Below are 17,935 nucleotides of genomic sequence, written 5' to 3'. Positions count from 1 at the left end.
AGTATATTTACCAAAATCTATGATAAAAAAGCTGCTTCAACAATTTGTGGTATCACATTTTAATTATAACAAAAAGCCAATAATATATTTTTGTTGGGATTTAACTTAACCATCTGAACCTATCGAGGTATACAGAAAGAATGAATACATATATAGTTGATGTAACTTTGTTATAAATTATTAATTTTTTATTTAACAATTCATTGTTGAAAATGTCATCTTCACTCATTCAACATAGGAAAAAACAATCACAGCAACGTTCAAAAAATGTGGAAGTTGTCGTTCGCATAAGGTAAGCTTATCCAAAAATTTTGGTTTTAACCAGTTATTTCGATTTTTGACAATCTCCAAAAAAATCTTTCAATATCATTTTAGTAGTATTGAGAAATAATATTTTATTAAAACAACTAGATAGTGTTATTTCTGGATAATAATAATTTTAGAAATTATAGATTCATGCCAAAGTACTGAAATAACATATCATATGTAAATATACTTAGTGTTCGACGAATTTTCATTTCTTTTTATTGAAAATCGGTAAAAGCTTATTTAAATCATGCACCTAATAATTTAGTTTAGTTTATTCCAATTCAGAATTTCATTTCACATAGAGAATTGATTTTAAAAGATAAGAAATACAGCTTTGAAAGAGTTTTTAAACCTAGTGCTACCCAAATTGAACTATATATAAATGTGATAGCTCCTATGATACTTGATGTAGTTGATGGATATAATTGCACAGCTTTTGCTATGGATAAACAGGAACTGGAAAAACTTTCACCATGAGGGGGGAGAAATGTAATCTTGTGAGTAACTGCAAACAGGTGCGTTTTCTTTGATATTAACATTTAATCAACCTATTGTTCATTGATATTATTATTATAGATAAAGACTTAAAGAAAAGTCAAAACGTCAAAATTTTTTCTTCTAAAAACTATCAAAAAAAACTAATTTCGACCTAAAATCAAGAACATTTAGATGCATTATATATATTTATTCAGTTATATATGTATCTATTTTTCATATTTTTTCTATTTTTAAGAATATATAGTGCTCCCAAAGGCTCAGTTTCCATCCAAGGATTGACAGAAATTTTAGTACATGGTGGTGAAGCTATTTGTAAGTTATTACAAAAAGAAATTATGAAAAGACAGATAGCCCCTACATTAAAGAATCATCAAAGTTCCCGGTCACATAGAGTTTTTTCTATTGTTGTCAATACCAGGGAAACTACAATATCAGGTGATGATATCCTTAAAACTGGTAAAATAAATTTGGTGGACTTGGCTGGTAGTGAAAATATTGCTAGATCTGGCTATAAGGACATGAGGGCAATGGAGCTGGCAAATATTAACAAGTCTAGCTTTAGTTGACAAAGCACAAAAACAAATACCATACAGAGATTCGAAACTTACAAGAATCCTCCAAGATTCTTTAGGAGGACAGTAATTCAGTAATTATTGCAACCAATTTACCTACCAACAATTCATATGAAGTGACTGCCAGTACTTTAGAATACGCTAGTAGAGCTAGAGATATAAAGAGTACCCCAACAGTTAATGAAAAAATGACAAAACATGAGAACATTGATAGTTTAGTTGAAGAAATTGACAGATAAAGTATTTCTCACTTTTTACTCAATATATTGAACATTCAAAATATCTTATTAGGTTACAAAAAGATTTGGATGCAGCTAGATCAGGTACAGGATTTTACGTTGATAAGGATAACTATCAAAAGATGTTGGATGCAATTATAGCTGTAACTGGAGAAAATATTACAGCAGAAGAATTAACTGAAAAGAAAGCAGAGAGAATCGAACAGTTAGGTATGTATTTTTTATTAAATTTGAGTTTTTCAGAAGATGTTTTATTAGAATTGAATAAGGACTAAGTATTTGTTTGTCTTTTGTAAACAGATTTATAGCAAGTGAAGGTGCTAAGTTTGATTTTAATCACTTTGATTCAAATTTTATTACTTTAATTCCTAGGTTGTTTTGTTGCAAACACTAATTTCTGGATCTTTCATTTTCATGAATGTTAACAAATCTTTTATATTTCAGAGGATCGAATGTATAGCAAAGTCAGAGAATTTGAAGAGACTGTTGTGCAATGTATGAAACAACGAAGGGAATTAGAAGCTGCAAAAGCTACCATAAAGGAACAGGATGAGTACTTAGAACAAGAGAAGTTTCTTTCAAAATGGTACGAAAATCAAACCAGTGAAAAACTTGAAGAAGCAAAAAAATTATTGGCAGCTACAAAAAATTTACACAGTGAAAAAGAAATCCTATTAGCCAAATTGGAACATCAGTTCACAATAAACGTTTCCAATGAACAAATAACACAGAAGGCAGTAGGAAACGTTTTAAAAATGTTGGATCAATTTGGAAACGATGAAACTGAAAAATTTATGTGGAGTGAAAACAAAATCAAAAACAAGATTAGTGAAAGGATATTTGAATTTAAGGAGAATTTTCAAAAGTCTTCAGATACTTTCAAAAATATTTCAATTGAATTTGAATCAATAGTTAAAGATAATATTTTATCTGAATCAAAATATTACAATAATAAAATTAATGAAAAAACAAACATTATCGGAGACATCTTTAATCAACATGAAAAACTAATTGATGTACTGAATTTCGAGTTACTCAAAACTGTTGAATTTTATAAAAAAAATTCAGAAAGGGTAAGTTCATTGTTATGAGAATGTTTCATTATCTAAAGTGTTAACAAGATGTTGTTTTGTAATAAAACATTCCCTAGTAGATCAGTAAATTAAGTTGATAAAGTAATATTAATATTAACTAAAATGTTTACTCACTTATTTCTCCAAATACATTCTAAAGCATTCTAAAGTAATGGTTTGGCAGTTATATATTTTCAATATAAATGTCACTTCATCAATTCATGTTCAGTGTAGATTTTTTAAGTTTATCATGGGGCCATTTTTTTATATTTGGTTCCCGTGTTTCAATGTTTCTTTTTGTATTTTCTACAGCTTTGGAAACGAGAGAAAGGAAACTAGATAAGGCACAGATAAACAGTCACGTTGATATCCAGAGCTCACTTCCCTACATTTTTATATCTGATATTTATATATAGATTTCTAAAATAAATCGTTTGCCTATTTTGCTTCTAATAATTCTTTCAGGTTTACAACAGAGCAAACCAAATGAGAGAATTGGAAGAGTTTAGTAACAGTATAGTAAAAGAACATCAAGGTAAATTCTGGTTTAGAACAGATGTTAATAGAAAGAATAGAAGACACCCAAAAGAAAATCAGAGAAAACCAAACAGAAATTGAAAAAACTGAAGCTAAAATGGCGAAATTGCAAGAAAAGAAAATAATTTTGACAAAAAAGAGTGAGGAATCTAGCTAAAGTTTGAAAAAGTACAGAGAGGATATAAAAAAAAGAAAAAGCTATAGAAGAAAGTATAAAAGAAAGAATAAATACTCTAGAACAAATTGTTGATGAATCATATAAATCTGTGAGTTTTTATTAAACTGTATGTATATGTAAATATTGGAAGTCATTATTTGAAGAAGCTAGAGTATGTCCTAATGATATTATTTTAAAAAGTTTTGTACTATATTGTCTTAAAAAGCCTTTTTACATTCTAGATGCAATATTCTATGCAACTTCCAATTTTATGTAAACAACAAGGAAACCAAGTTGCAAGAATGTTAACTTATTTGAAAGATTTTGATAAAAAGTTGAAAGATGTTACTTCGGATTTGGAAAACAAATATGATGAGGTTAGTTTTATCACACAATTTAGTGTATGCATGAATATAATTTATATCTAGCATCCATTACAAAAAAAATTATCATATAAATCTCAATTTTTGATATTGTTTATTGATGTTGAATATAGTTCAAACAAAAATTATTTTTTCTTGAAAATATTTTACTAATAACTAATCCATATTAATTATTAATAATTAGAGATGGAAGATCTTGAGGAAAATGTACCACCGTAAAATTGGCTGACCCAAGTGAAAAAAATAGACTAAAAATGATAAATATAAATAAGAGACATTTTAGGTGCACAAATCAAATATTAGGTGCATTTATAGTTTTTAAAAAATTCAAAAAAAACAAGTCTGCCAGGTTTTTAAAACTTGGTGATCTCTATTTAAATGAAAATAATTTTGTGCCTCTTTTTCACACAAGAATTAAGTGCTTATTAAGTGCAAGAGATTTTTTAACCATCAAATATTCCTTGAATGACTTTTTTTCGACGACCTCACTAGAAGTGGTGTATCTTGATGAGACAGGAGCTTGTACCAATATCAATGATCGTATTTAGGTTGGTCTGCCAGCTTTTGATATTTCTTCGAGCATACTCTCATCTAATGGTCTCAGTAATAATACATTCAAACAGTGCAAGAAATTCCTGTCAAGAATTTTAAATGTTCAGGTTATTGACAAATTCCTTTTTTATATATATATATATATATATATATATATATATATATATATATATATATATATATATATATATATATATATATATATTATTTACACTACCGGTAAAAAGTTTTTGTGAAGTGGGAATCTAGTGAATTAATTATATGTTGGTTAAGATTACAATGATATTCCTAATTCACAAAATATTCTTCAAATTCATGAATAAGAAGGATTATTTTGAAGGCATGAATGAAATGATATCTGACTTTAATACTTATGGATTATTGAATAAGGATCTATGGGGCCATCCTGTGGTGGCCCTGTACAAAGAAAGCGAAAACAAAAGTGCGACTGCGTACGGCCCCAACTAGAATCAACGTCATTGGAAATGACATACTAGGAAGGACAATGACATTCTCCAAATCAATTTCTAATATTAGTTCTTGATGAGGAAAAGGTGGTAACAAAAACTGAATTCATATCCTTCAATATCTCTCTGTCCTATCCTTTTTCTCAGATGATTAATGAGGTGGGATAATTTGAGACGATAACACATATTCAATCATTTAATTAGGTTTTTAGGATTTTAATCATATACTTACCTTGTGTTCTTCATTATTAGTGGATATCAATTGAGTTATTTCTGTTAACAATTTCTCTAAATAGGGACTTAGAAACAACGGCATACTATCCAAAATATTTTCGATAGTAGTAATTAAACTTCTTATCAACATATTGTGGGTTTCGCAGTGTTTTTGTCTTTTTAAAATCTCAATGAGAGCGGGCATAAAATCCGGTAAACTGCCAATAGCAAAACCTTTTAAATTGACACATAATTCGGCCAAACAAAGTACTACCGATGCTTGGATATTACTTTGGGTTTTCTTAGACATCAATAATCCTGTTACGAAATCTAGAATTGGTACGAATTTTTCTGGTTCTTCCGGTCCTAGAGTTTTTACCAACTTGAGGCACAATAAACTTGTTTGAGTAACAGTTTCTTGTTCTGTATCGCCCTCTTCTTCTTTACCACCTAAATGTTAATAAAAATTTTATTCTTAAATTATCAAAACTTTAATATAATGATAATAAATTTTATGGGAAAGATATAATAAGAACAACAGAAGCAGTGGAAAGAATCAAATGACTAGGAGAAAGATAATTTTGAATATGAGGATTAAAAACTGAAATGACTTAAATATAGGTAATATAAGACAATATGCATTCAAGTGTATCTTACAATTTATAAAATTGATTTAAATTTACACTATTAAAAAAAATTGAGATCAAACACTTATTTCCATATAAACTCATTGATCGAATCATCACTATGAAATTTTTCTAAAATTTCAACTTTCTATTTTTATCTCATCTTTTACAGGTAGAATATTTGATAACTGATGAATAATATAGACAAAAACTACTATGTTAGTTAAAACAATTCTAGAATACCAGAATATTCTGGATAATCATTTAGACGAAGAACAAGTTGTAGGGGAAAGAAGGAATATATTTACTTGCTACAGTATTAACGCAAAAACTTATAATAACGTTTGCTGATTATACTACCGTTATGTATAAATCTTACCTTCTATAATAGATGTAATAGGATGAATTAATGAATACAAATCCGTTTTTTCTTCATGGTAGAAAAATTCCTTATTATATTGCAATTTATTAATCAGCAATTCTAATATTCTCTTCTTCACTGTCGGTAATTTATGGACTAATAACCCTTTAGTAATTAACAGAAACATTTGTGGTGTTACAAGTGCATTAACGCTATCTAAAATATCGTAATTCAAATGCAATAGTACTTTCCAATATTGCACTTGCGGTGTATTGGAAAATTTCTCAACTATTTTTGAAACTCTTTGTATATATTGAAGAACGCTGATAATAATCTCTTTAAATAACGGCTCCAGATTGAGTTCTTCTTCTTCGTTTAAATCAGCCACTTGTTTCACGAAACTGTGAGATCCTAGAAGATTGGCTGTAAACTTGACGATTAGGTATGTGTAGTGACGAAAATCTTTGGGAGAGAAAGAAGATAAGTGGGGGGTTGTTTCGCCTAAAAAATACACAAAATCCTCATCTAATTACTATATAACGGTATTGTTAACAAACATAATGTATCCATATATTAATCATAGAGTAAAGTAAGGTCCGATATCATATGTTTCTTTGAAGTAATTTTGTTTGTTTCATCATATGTAAATGCAACTCAAATTCATTACTTCATGAACTAAATTTACAGAAAAAACGTTTTCTTTTAATAAACTATAGTTATGAACTCGTCTATTGACGTAGATTGTGAAGCCGGCCCTGTTTTATTATGCTAATAGAATCTTAAGTTTCACGGATGCGGTTTGCTTTTCATATACGACGGTTTTTATAGAAACAATTTCTAGGAAAGCCTTATTGTTTGGTTACTTTCTAGAACCTGAATTATCGAGAAATCTGATTTGTATAAATGGCACTTGTTTATCAATCAATCAACAATTTGATGTTATCCCGAACAAATCTGGATAAACAAGTAAACCAAACGATGATTCAAATAAATTATGTGTTTAGTTGTAAGTTTGTGCATAGTTTAGTGAATGTTTAAATCTTAACGAGTAGTTTAGTGTTTAGTATAAGTGTATAGATAAATTAACCATTAAAATAATTTAAATAAATAAGAAAAACATTACAGTATGTTGACAATAATAGTGTCTTTAATGGATATACAAGATACATACTTAGTAAACTATAGGAATTCCTTGCTGAATATACTTTTTACTACCACTACACCAACACAGTTACAATTTCTGACACGCGCTCCTATAATCAAGTTATTGTCTTCAGAGAGCGAAGATAGACTCTGAAGACTATCACTTGGTTATAGAAACGTTGTAATAGTAGCATCATGGCCAATGGTTCCATAAAATCAAAGTTAGTTACAGAAATGTTTAGATTTATCATTTTATTGGAAATTTGGAGCATAATTTGTTTGAGAACGCCTAGACAAGCTAGGAATGAAAAATACAAGTTACCTTGCAATGGATTCCAGGAAACACTGGAGCGTAGGGGAACAAAATAGCTGACAGCTAAAGTAGGGGCAGCAAAAACTTTATAGAATCTGAAAGCTTCTGTGGTATTAGTTACAAAACAATAAACAAAGCACTGAAGAAGAGGGTAGAATCAGTTATTAGGACATTCTACACTAATTGAGACAAGCAAAGACACCCCTGGGAAGCTATAACTAGAGAAGATCTGCTGAATGTGTCAACCTATGCAAGAGAAGATTTGGAAAGATGGTGAAGGTTAATTATCGAAAAGGCCAAAGCTGACACCGCGTTGTAGTGCCAATTGGTAAGGTGAGGTAAGATTAACCTACGAATATTAATAGGAGTTCTATTGGGGCACTGTCACTTCAATGGACATCTAAATACTTAGCAGGGAACGCAAGCTGCAAATTCTATTCCGCATAGGATGAAATTCCTATCCATATTTTGTAGAAGCGTAAGACATACAGAATACGCTTGGGAGCGTATGATTCAGAAGACGAAGATCTCTGGTAGCTAGAGTCGTCGCACTTTCTGAAATAGTTAAAAGGAGTGAGATTAATAGATCAGCTGTAAACACTGAGGATCCCCAGTATCACAACAAGAAAAGGGGACACAATAGACTTGAATTGATCCCGACTAACCAACGATAGACATCAATGGGCTAAAATGAAGGAAGAACATGTAAGAAAGGCCTATGTGAAAAATCGTAAGAATAGTCTGCATTATATGATCTACCATTTACTTCCATATTGTCTTGTTTTTCATTTGGCAAATTGCTTAAATGTTGTAGCAAACGGATACAATTATAAATAACAATGGAAGGAGAAAATTCTTTGCATATATCAGCTCCTATATCGAGCTTCCTTTGAACGGCATCTTTTTCTTTCTTCTGGATTGTACTACTTTTAATTTGACTTTCAAAAAGTAGAAGTAGAAATATATAGAGGTGTTCTTTGACATTAACCGTTTCTAATATTTGTTTGTACAGAGGAATTCTTCTGTGTTCTGTGTTCTTCTATGTTCTGATACATCTAGTATCACATCTACAAATATTCTTAAAATTTTTGTTACATTATGTACTTGAATATCTAAAACAAAATAAGAGATGTAAAAAAGTGGAAATTTCATTTTAAAATCTGTGTAATGAAAAAATATATCATATTTAAAAATTAGCTAGTTACCCTTTCCCAAAAAACTATTATATTCTGTACAACTATATTCAGAAACTAAAAAAATTGTTTTGATATAAATTTATTTATCTAAAAATATTCTCACATATCAATAATCTTTTGTGACAAGAAATTAAAATAATTTATTGTTTTTTGGACACTTTTAAATAAAATTCAATGGAAATTGTTTCAGTTGCATAGTCATTGTCATTTGGTTGTCCCATCTGTACAAAAACAATACCCTAATATTTTTTTTAATAATAAAAATTTAAAATAATCATAAATCATTTATCTATTCGAACATGAAATATGAGAATCTTTCACTACATTATGTACGAGGTGTGATAAAAAAATTTGATTCATTATTTTATGGAAAACAGAGTAAAAAAATAACAAAATTGGAATTAATCTTCTTCACAGTACTGTTCTTATCTAGCAAATTATTTACAAACATCTATGGCTTTTATCTGCTGTGTTGTTGCCTTCTCAATATCAGGAATCAAAATAACACCAATAGTTGCACGGAATTAAATCTAGTTATTAAGATAGATGTGGCGAGGTAGGAAAATTGAAAATACCCAAAAATTGGCTAATCAAAAGAGACACAGTGCATTTTCATGAAGAAGAAGAAAGCTGTTTGCCCATTTCTCGTTCTTTTCATTCGGAAACGTTTCAGTCTCTACTTGGAGAGTTGTTTAACTTGACAATGACAGTCACAGGTTTTCCATTGAAAATTTTAGAGATAGACAGATTTTAACATGTCATGAGCTTCTTTACCACTTTATGTTAACGAAAACAATGTTTCATTACCTTGTACAAATATTTAAATCTAAAACAGCTCTAATAATAGACCGATAAACCGAAACGAGTACAAACTTGTCATTGGTTCTCTCAATACATAAGGGTATGAGTAGTTGTTATAAAAATTTTTTATCACATCTTGTATCTACTGAAAAAAGTTTAATTGATTTAAAATCAATAAATAATGATTATTTAGTATTCGAAAAGCGTGAAAAATATTTTATTTTCAGATATATCTCACCTTCTCCATCACCTTTGGTAATAATAGGTATCTATAATTTTCGAAATAAGTTGAAAACTATATGCATCCTCATGTCGTAAAACCGAAGATCCCATGAAAGTAAAAATTACCATCATATGATGTAACACTTCAGTGGGTAGTAGATTAGCAGTATAAGCTAAAACCAATAATGCCTGATGATGAGTTTGGGGATTTTGTGAAGCCCTAATACACTGAACGATCAGTTCTACGTTGAAGAGATTTTCAGGTAATACACCATCTAGTTTCATACAACTTTGATGGATTATAGCCAGAAGAAGCTGTTTGGGGTATTCTACAGCTGATTGTTCATCGAAATCTAAACAGCGTTTAAGTAAATTGGAGAATATTGGAAGTACACATTCTATATTTCTTATTTTCTTCTTATCTTGAATGAATTCAAATACAGCCACTCCTGAAAATTCAAATTTTTTATATTGACTTTAGAAATAGTGGGACAAATTTATTTATTACAATTACTTCCATATTAAACACAGCAAGTTTCAATAATTTAATATCATCTTCAGATACCAAGTATGTTCGTTATAATGTCGGTCATTAAATAGCGAAAATGTTCTCTCTTTGTAAAACCATAATCGGCTTACAAACGTAAGAATTGTACAGAATTGTACTTAATATAACAAGCGAAGATAATTTCAGTAAAATTAAATACAAAGATGAATTTCTTGCTTTAAAGTTTTATTTGTAACTTAAAAACTAGAGTGAAAGTTACATAGCACTTTTTCATGAAAGTTTCTCATATAACTAAAAAAACTTTGGTGGAAAAAGTTGTTGAAACCATTTTTGGTTTTTGTTGCCATAATATAGATGTAATACAGGAAAATTTCTTCAATTTCTCAGACCTTTTGATATATTAATGGTTCTAAATGTTCTTGATTTTAGGTCTCTTCTATTTTAAAATCAGGTTTTTTTAAATAATTTTTGAAATATTAATAAAAAAGTTACATTTCGACTTAACTTCAATCTTTATTAAAATATTTTGATAGTCGAAAGTCGAAACGACAATTTTTTATCAATCTTTCAAAAATTATTGAAAAAACTAATTTTAAAACAGAAGAGACTTAAAATCAAGAACATTTAGGAGCATTAATACAGGAAAATTATACTGAGGAATAAGTTTTAAACTTCATAGCTAAAATTATTTTCTAGAAAATTCTGAAATTGTGATTTCAAAGTATTTCCCCTGTGCTTTTATTTATAATACAAATTCTATAATACAATTATTGTAGATCACTAGTATCACATTCATCCTCATTCCTCAGAAACACAGTCGTTTAAATCAATTACAAGTTTATCTAAAACTGGTACATATTGCAGATATTTGTTTTCAATTAATTTTACGTGATGTATGACATTTTCGATGCTAATGTTTGAACATTTTTTATTATCAGTTTCTCAACGGTTATTAGTTCTTGTCTGTTTTTTTTTTAGTTAGACCATAATAATCCGATTGAACTTTAAACACTTCCGCTTCTTTGTATATGAATCTCGTTCAAGTAGAAACTCCTATGTGTCTTCTTTGGAAGAATTTGTCTTGAATGATGACCAATCTTTATCTACACAATCACGCTGTTTGCATGTAGTGCTGGTACGAATAGTTCTGTCGCTATCAAATCATGTTTCATCCAAGTAATAAATTTGTCTTTCTTCATTACAATGCTCCCGAATTTTTGTTCCAAGGAATTAATTTTTTTGTGTATTATTGTTGTTTATCTATACTTTTTAATGATTCACTGATTCTGAAAATTGAATCTTGAACCTAATGAGGATCTGGACAAGTGTCTTTAGGCAAGAAATGTTATTCATCAGTAACAGTTTTTATAATACTTAAATAAATCAAATTTTCGTATTACTAGCAAATAAACGTAAACCGACGGGTCAATCCCAAAAGCCTAAAATAACGGGACGTATGGCCCACCCATGTGCTCAAATTGTGCAATTGTAAAGCAACTAATATCACCAACGTTTCCAAAAATTTCTAGTTAACCATTACAACTAATTACTAAAATTACCTTTTTTCCATTCAAAAGTATCCAAAATATCAACTGTGGGTACAATACCAATTCTTCTTTTCTTTTTATTTTCGTCAATCTTTCGACTGTACATCCCTCATGCTGACTAAATACTCTTTAATCCATTCAGCGTTTAGATCTGCTTGAAAATTCTACTAATAAAAAAAAACTACTTCTGAATCCTGAGTGGTGAGTGATAGTTCTATTATTATATTTTTAGAATTGATTTAACAACAACTTCATCTTTGAGAGAAGAAAATGTATCACTATTCAATTGGTTTAATGTAAGCGAGGAAAGAGATAATGTATCTTCACTATCTTTAATAATTGTTTTATCGCTGTTGATAAAAGTGTCCAGTAGTCTCCAAGTTTTAGAATCCATATTCAATCGACCGATAACTTGAGAATTTATTTTTGAAACTACCAATTTGATTATTCTTGCATTGAAAGACGTTAATTCAATTGCATTATTTTTTAATATGTTAAGAGCCATATCGGTTGTTTCTTCTAGAGACTCAAATGTATCTATCAATGAAAATGCCCATAAGATTGTAGCCTTTAAATAAGCTGGAGTATCATTACGACAGGATAAACTAAATAAATCGTTTCTAATAAAATTCAAATCCTTCTAATTTCTTTTACCTTTCGTGTTTGAAGGATCTAAAGAATTAAAAATTATTGATGGTATCTGTTGATTATCAATTATGATTTCCTCTTTATGTTTGATTAAACTGTTGATTGAAGGATTGTATCGGTTTTCCTTTTGGGTAGACATCGTAGTTAACATAGTGAGAATATGTATGACTGTTTTACGAAGATTCTCCTCTGAATCTGTCATCAAAGCTAATGATAAAACTATTAAATAATTGTTTATAGTGATGGTATCTTAAGTTTCTAAATCTTGTTTTAATATACTTTCAATATATTTCAGAATTGTTGATTTGAAATTGGTATATAAATGACTATTGCCACTTACGGAAACGTTAAGGAAAAATTCCATTTCTTCGTTGAAATTTTGAAAATTTGCTTTCAAAAATTTCTTAAGATATTCTTCTTTATCCAATAACAAGCATGTGATGTTAATATAATATTAATTTTCATGATTGTTTATTGAAAAATCTCTCTGCTTCAAATCGATGTCTGGTTTTTTAATTTTATATATAAATTTTCCAAGACACTGTAAAAATCCTTGCACAGGAAACTTCCCTGCAATTGCTTTCTGTATATATCCAATAACAGATGCCTTTTTTTCAAATTTTTCACTCGAAGAATAATACAGTGTGGAGAAAATGTTTAAAACTTGACCAGCAATTTCTAAATTGGAATCTTGTGGCAAAATTGTACTAAATAATAGAATAATATTTATGAAATGGATAATTTTCTGTTTTATTTTTCTTTACAACATCTATTAGAGATTTGACAATTTCAGCATCAGTATTCTTAGATAAAGTGTTAAGCAACAATGTAACAAAACTTTCTTCTTCGTCAGCATTTTTCAATTTCTGTAAATCTAATTTAAATAAGTTGTTCTCAGCTATAAAGGGAGTCTCCAATATTTTCTTTGCTCTTGACATATTTTTAGATGTTTGAGGTAATAAAAACGGAAATAAAGATATAAAAACTTCCCAATCATTTGGTTCATAAAGAGATGTTAATAAATTCTCTACATTATCCGAAATAAGTCCCCATCCGGATTTATCTTTTTGATATTTATTGGCTAAGTTTATTAGTGCACTTTTTATACCGTATTTTTCAACAGCATCACATTTTTTCAAAATTTCCAAGGTGTTTTTTACCACCATAACATCATTATCATTTAAATTATCTACTAATGATCTATTTACTAATTGTCTGTCAGTTTCTTTCAGGTCGTCAAAATTATTGCATAATAATTTTATTGCTTCACCCCTTATAGCAGGATTTGGATGATACAGTTTTTCGAAAAGTTCAAATTTGCCTCTATATATTACAGAATTTTTAATTATTTTTGATAGACACTTTCTTCTTTTTACCGATCTTTTATCTGAAGATGTGGATAAAATTTTGTGAACTGCTTTATCGAACGGAGTAGGATATTGTTGTTCTATTGAATTAATTATTTCTGTTAACCAATTTTGGGCTTCTGGAGAAATTTGCAATTTTGTATTCACAGCATCTAAAATACACCTGGAAAATTAAATAATAAATAATCTAATGGTAATATCAGAGTTTTTTGTTACAGCAGTAATCAAAATTGTTATTTCGGAAAAAATAGTTTTTTCTAAAAAAATTGAGTATTAGTAATGCAGTTCGTGTTATAAAAGAGTTAAAAAACATCTAATCCAATTTAATACATTTTCAGTTGGAGTAACCTAATAGTCTGTGCACTATCAGAGGATAAACATCTTGTGCCAAAAGAACATTTCCCAAAAAATGAAGTCTAGATTTATAGTACAGTAAAACATCACTGAATAAGTCATGTGATACACTAAGAAAAACACAAAGTCAGTTTTGTCAAAAAATGCAGAAACCTATCCCTAGAGATATAACCCAGATATTATAGTTTGTAGCTCATTACTGCAAATAAACCACGGGGGGGGGGGAAGCAAAAAATTATTAACACAATATACCATCAGGCTTGTATCACTAGCTTCCTCTGTTAGCGAGATCTTGCACTTGGGAAAGGCTGGAGCAACCAAATCAATTGGTCATTCATTATATTTTGCTAATTTATTTATGGTATTTAATGATTATAAAGTATTTTTGAAAACCATGAATATATAAATATAGAAAAATTGAATACATACCTTAAAATTGTAAAAACAAATGTATTCTTCACCTTTATAAGATCTAAGCAAGCTTTCATAACATCTCTAGATAATTTTTCATCGTTATTAACACATTCATGAGAGAAACCACTGATAAGTCTCTTCAAAAAAGGATAAATAGAATTGCCATTAGATTGTAAATTATTCAATATTTTTGGTAGTTCCTGAATAATTAAAATATTTTTAACAGCAGTTGATGGTATATGTTTATAATGTTCCTGCGATTGATAAATAATTATCAGAACTAAAGATGCTTCTTTTTTTAAATTGGAAACTGAAAAAGTGGTTTTAGTTACTAGTCTGACTGTTACAACTAAACTCGTTGCATAGAAATCTGCAGTTGTGGAATTCAAACCTTTTATTATTAATGGAAGCATTTGACACAAAAGATCTTCACCTATATTATCTAAATATTCTTAAGTTCCAGTAAATACTGTGCAATAAAAATTTATTGCTACAGATAGTAATTCATGTTTGCTATGAACCTTAGCAAATCTTTTAAGTACAAAGTCACATACTTTAAAAATCCGATATCTGAAGCAGCATGATTCAGAAGAGATTGTTTGGTAAATGAGTTCCTGATTTTTGGTAACTTTTAAGAAAATAAAAACTGTCATTTTTGTCTTTAAATTTGAGCAATTGTAAGACTCTAACAAACATAGTTGATTCATGATATGGTAAACATAACATGAGTAAATCATCTCTAAGATATTCATGTATAGAAAATCTACATATTAATTATTCTAATACTTTATGAGAGCAGTTAAACAGAAAATACGGAGACATCGATAAAAGCATCCGTCTCAAAGATTTATTCAGCTTTTCATTAATTTCAGCAGTTTGTACTGATCTTTCAAAACTCTTAGACATTTCATGGAATAAGGTATGTTTGAACTGTGAGAATACTTCATTCTTTTGGATCAATTCCTCCAATCCTTCTAAGCCAATTTGATATACTGTCTCCTTGGAAAGAGTAGCAGCTTCTTTTGGGTTAAAAAGTAGAGATGGTCGTTTATTATCTCTTATTAATACCGATGTCTGGGACTTTCAAACGTTGAAGTTGGTCTACCAAGGATGTAGCCATTTGAGCTCAAAATTCAATACTCACTCTCAATCTCACTTAATATAACTATGCATTTAGCAAGTTTACAACGATAACCTCATAATCAAATAAACAAACGTGGTTACTGAAGGAAATGTATCAAAAGTTCAATAATATCGCTACTGACAGATATCATAGAACTATGAATTAATTCTATGGATTTGTTGTTTTTATTTTATCTTAAATGGTACAAAAAACATAATTGAACCCATTATATTTTATCGTATATAACACACATTTTATAGAATTAAATTGAGAACTACTGCATAAGTTTTCTTACACATCATTGTTAGTGCAAATAAAAACTTAATATAGAACATTCAACAAAAAGTAAAATTAGTTACGATCCATTGGTTCTCGGAATATAGTATAAAAAGCAATAAATGTAGTACATAGTAGGTAACTTTGATCTTGCTATTCCATCAGGGTCGTTTTTTGTTAAAGTTAAAACAATTATAAAAAAACTAGACATGTTATTGTATCAATCATCACTTTCAATATTTCTATTAGCCTTAGATGATATCAATGATTGATTTAAAAGATAAATAACTAAAAAATAATAATTTCATAATAATTTATTCAACTTTACTCAAAATTAAAAATCTATTCTATTCACCTATAACCTTGTAAGATTTAGACTGCAGTGGCAGTGATAATAGATTAGGAAGGAATGGGCAAATAGAATACAGTTAATAAATTTGTTTTTAAATTGTTTTTGATAATTGAAGTAAACAAGAACTATTAAAGTCCGGCTCTGGCAACCGTAACGTTAACAGTGAAAGTATCAGTTCCTATAAAAATAACTCTTTTTCGATAGTTATCACAGTCCTAAAATCTATGAAACTATAGACAGAATCTTTTAGAAGTGTTCTTAACTCAGAGACATTACTGTAAGTAGAATCTCATACATTCATACTAAATCAGTGAATTTGTTACACACTGTGCTATCAATTTTACACCGCACCGGTTTGGAAGAAAAATTCGCAAAAAAAAACAAACCAGCTCTTATCAACTTAATATGAAGTGGCCTGTGCCAAAATAGGTCCACACTCTCGAATCAAAGCGGAAATATTTCTAAAATTAATGATGCAAAATACAAATGTTGGGACTTCTGACTACAAAAGCTCTCAGAATATAAACCCTACAAAAACATACTCATCTATACTTAGTCAACCACAATTTCCTACAAAACATCAAGCAATTGTTTTTCCATCTGTTGATAACATGAAAATTCAAGATTACCTGATATCACTTGGAGAACTAATCTGTCTAAAAAATATACTATTCAGATCGAGGCTGTCAAACAATAGAATATGCATGTACCTCGCAAATGAAGATACTGTAGACTGCTTCATGACCTTTCATAAAGGGCTGATCATTATCAACAACACTTCGATCCAAGCCCGAAAGCATATAACACCTTCCGAAAGATTAATACTCTCAAATGTATGCCCCACCATACCACACTCAGCTCTAATCGATGAACTTAACAAAATAGGTCTCAATACACTCTCACCAATGTCTTTCCTCAAAATCAGCTCCACAATTCCGGAATATAACCACATCTACAGCTTCAGAAGACAAATCTTTATTTCACCATCCACAATCCAAATACCCAACTGTCTAATGATTATACACGAGAACACCAGCTACAGAATTTACCTATCCCAAGACCGTCTACTATGTCTTACATGCATAAAACCAGGTCATACTGCAGCAAACTGTAAAAACTCCCAATTACAAACTTATGAAGAACCCCAAATAACTGAACTACCACAAAACCCCACCCAACCTTCCCAGCAGCCCCAAAATACCGAAGCCAATACTTCACAAGCACACACCAAGATCCCATCAGAAACCCCTATAACACCTCACTCCCAGAATGTACCCCCCATAAACATAGAAGAAATTCCGCAAAACAGCACCAATCGCAACTACGAGCAAATAATTACGCCTCCCCCTTAAACAGAAGGAATTAAACCAGAGAACCTTAAGAAACCTTCTTTCCCCAAACCAAATAGGACAAGTAAAAAGCCTAAAAATAAACCAGATATCTCTACAAAAATTCTCATGGAACCGATTAGTAAAGTCATTTCAGAACAGAATCCTCCTTTCATATTGGACCACAACCAGATATCTGACCTTTTCGAAAATGTCTACGGTTCATCTGATCCAATTAGTAAAATAAAGAACTACACAAATGATTTTACTGGATTAATAGACATGCTAACAAAAATTACCCTTTCTTTGAGCACAGATCTATCAAAAGCAGATGCACTAAACTCAAGAAGAAACTG

General features: G+C 29.6%; 2 protein-coding genes across 3 annotated transcripts; one reads left to right on the top strand and one right to left on the bottom strand.

Moving 5' to 3' along the window:
- The first annotated feature begins 206 nt into the window (after positions 1-206).
- On the top strand, positions 207-9,678 carry LOC130450899 (uncharacterized). Of its 2 annotated transcripts, XM_056789609.1 has the most exons (7): positions 265-292; positions 722-824; positions 1,671-1,828; positions 2,063-2,691; positions 3,157-3,494; positions 3,628-3,762; positions 9,668-9,678. In XM_056789609.1, the coding sequence occupies exons 3-5, from the start codon at positions 1,741-1,743 to the stop codon at positions 3,307-3,309; spliced, it is 870 nt and encodes a 289-aa protein (XP_056645587.1). In that variant the 5' UTR covers positions 265-292; positions 722-824; positions 1,671-1,740; the 3' UTR covers positions 3,310-3,494; positions 3,628-3,762; positions 9,668-9,678. The 2 variants fall into 2 exon arrangements, with proteins under 2 accessions (XP_056645586.1, XP_056645587.1); XM_056789608.1 differs by lacking the exon at positions 722-824 and having other exon boundaries at positions 207-292.
- Positions 4,692-15,620, bottom strand: LOC130450636 (HEAT repeat-containing protein 1-like). Its single transcript, XM_056789140.1, is given in 14 exon segments — positions 4,692-4,784; positions 5,020-5,450; positions 6,006-6,488; positions 8,203-8,472; positions 8,548-8,555; positions 9,691-10,111; positions 11,730-11,812; positions 11,814-11,941; positions 11,944-12,296; positions 12,372-12,584; positions 13,204-13,895; positions 15,055-15,100; positions 15,103-15,575; positions 15,577-15,620. Coding segments are annotated over 14 exon segments (3,738 nt in total).
- Between the last annotated feature and the right edge of the window lie 2,315 nt (positions 15,621-17,935).

This window comes from Diorhabda sublineata, chromosome X (assembly GCF_026230105.1).
Source record: "Diorhabda sublineata isolate icDioSubl1.1 chromosome X, icDioSubl1.1, whole genome shotgun sequence".
NCBI classification, from domain to species: domain Eukaryota; kingdom Metazoa; phylum Arthropoda; class Insecta; order Coleoptera; family Chrysomelidae; genus Diorhabda; species Diorhabda sublineata.
Note: the sequence above shows the minus strand (reverse complement) of the source record. Positions and strands in the feature narration are given on the sequence as shown.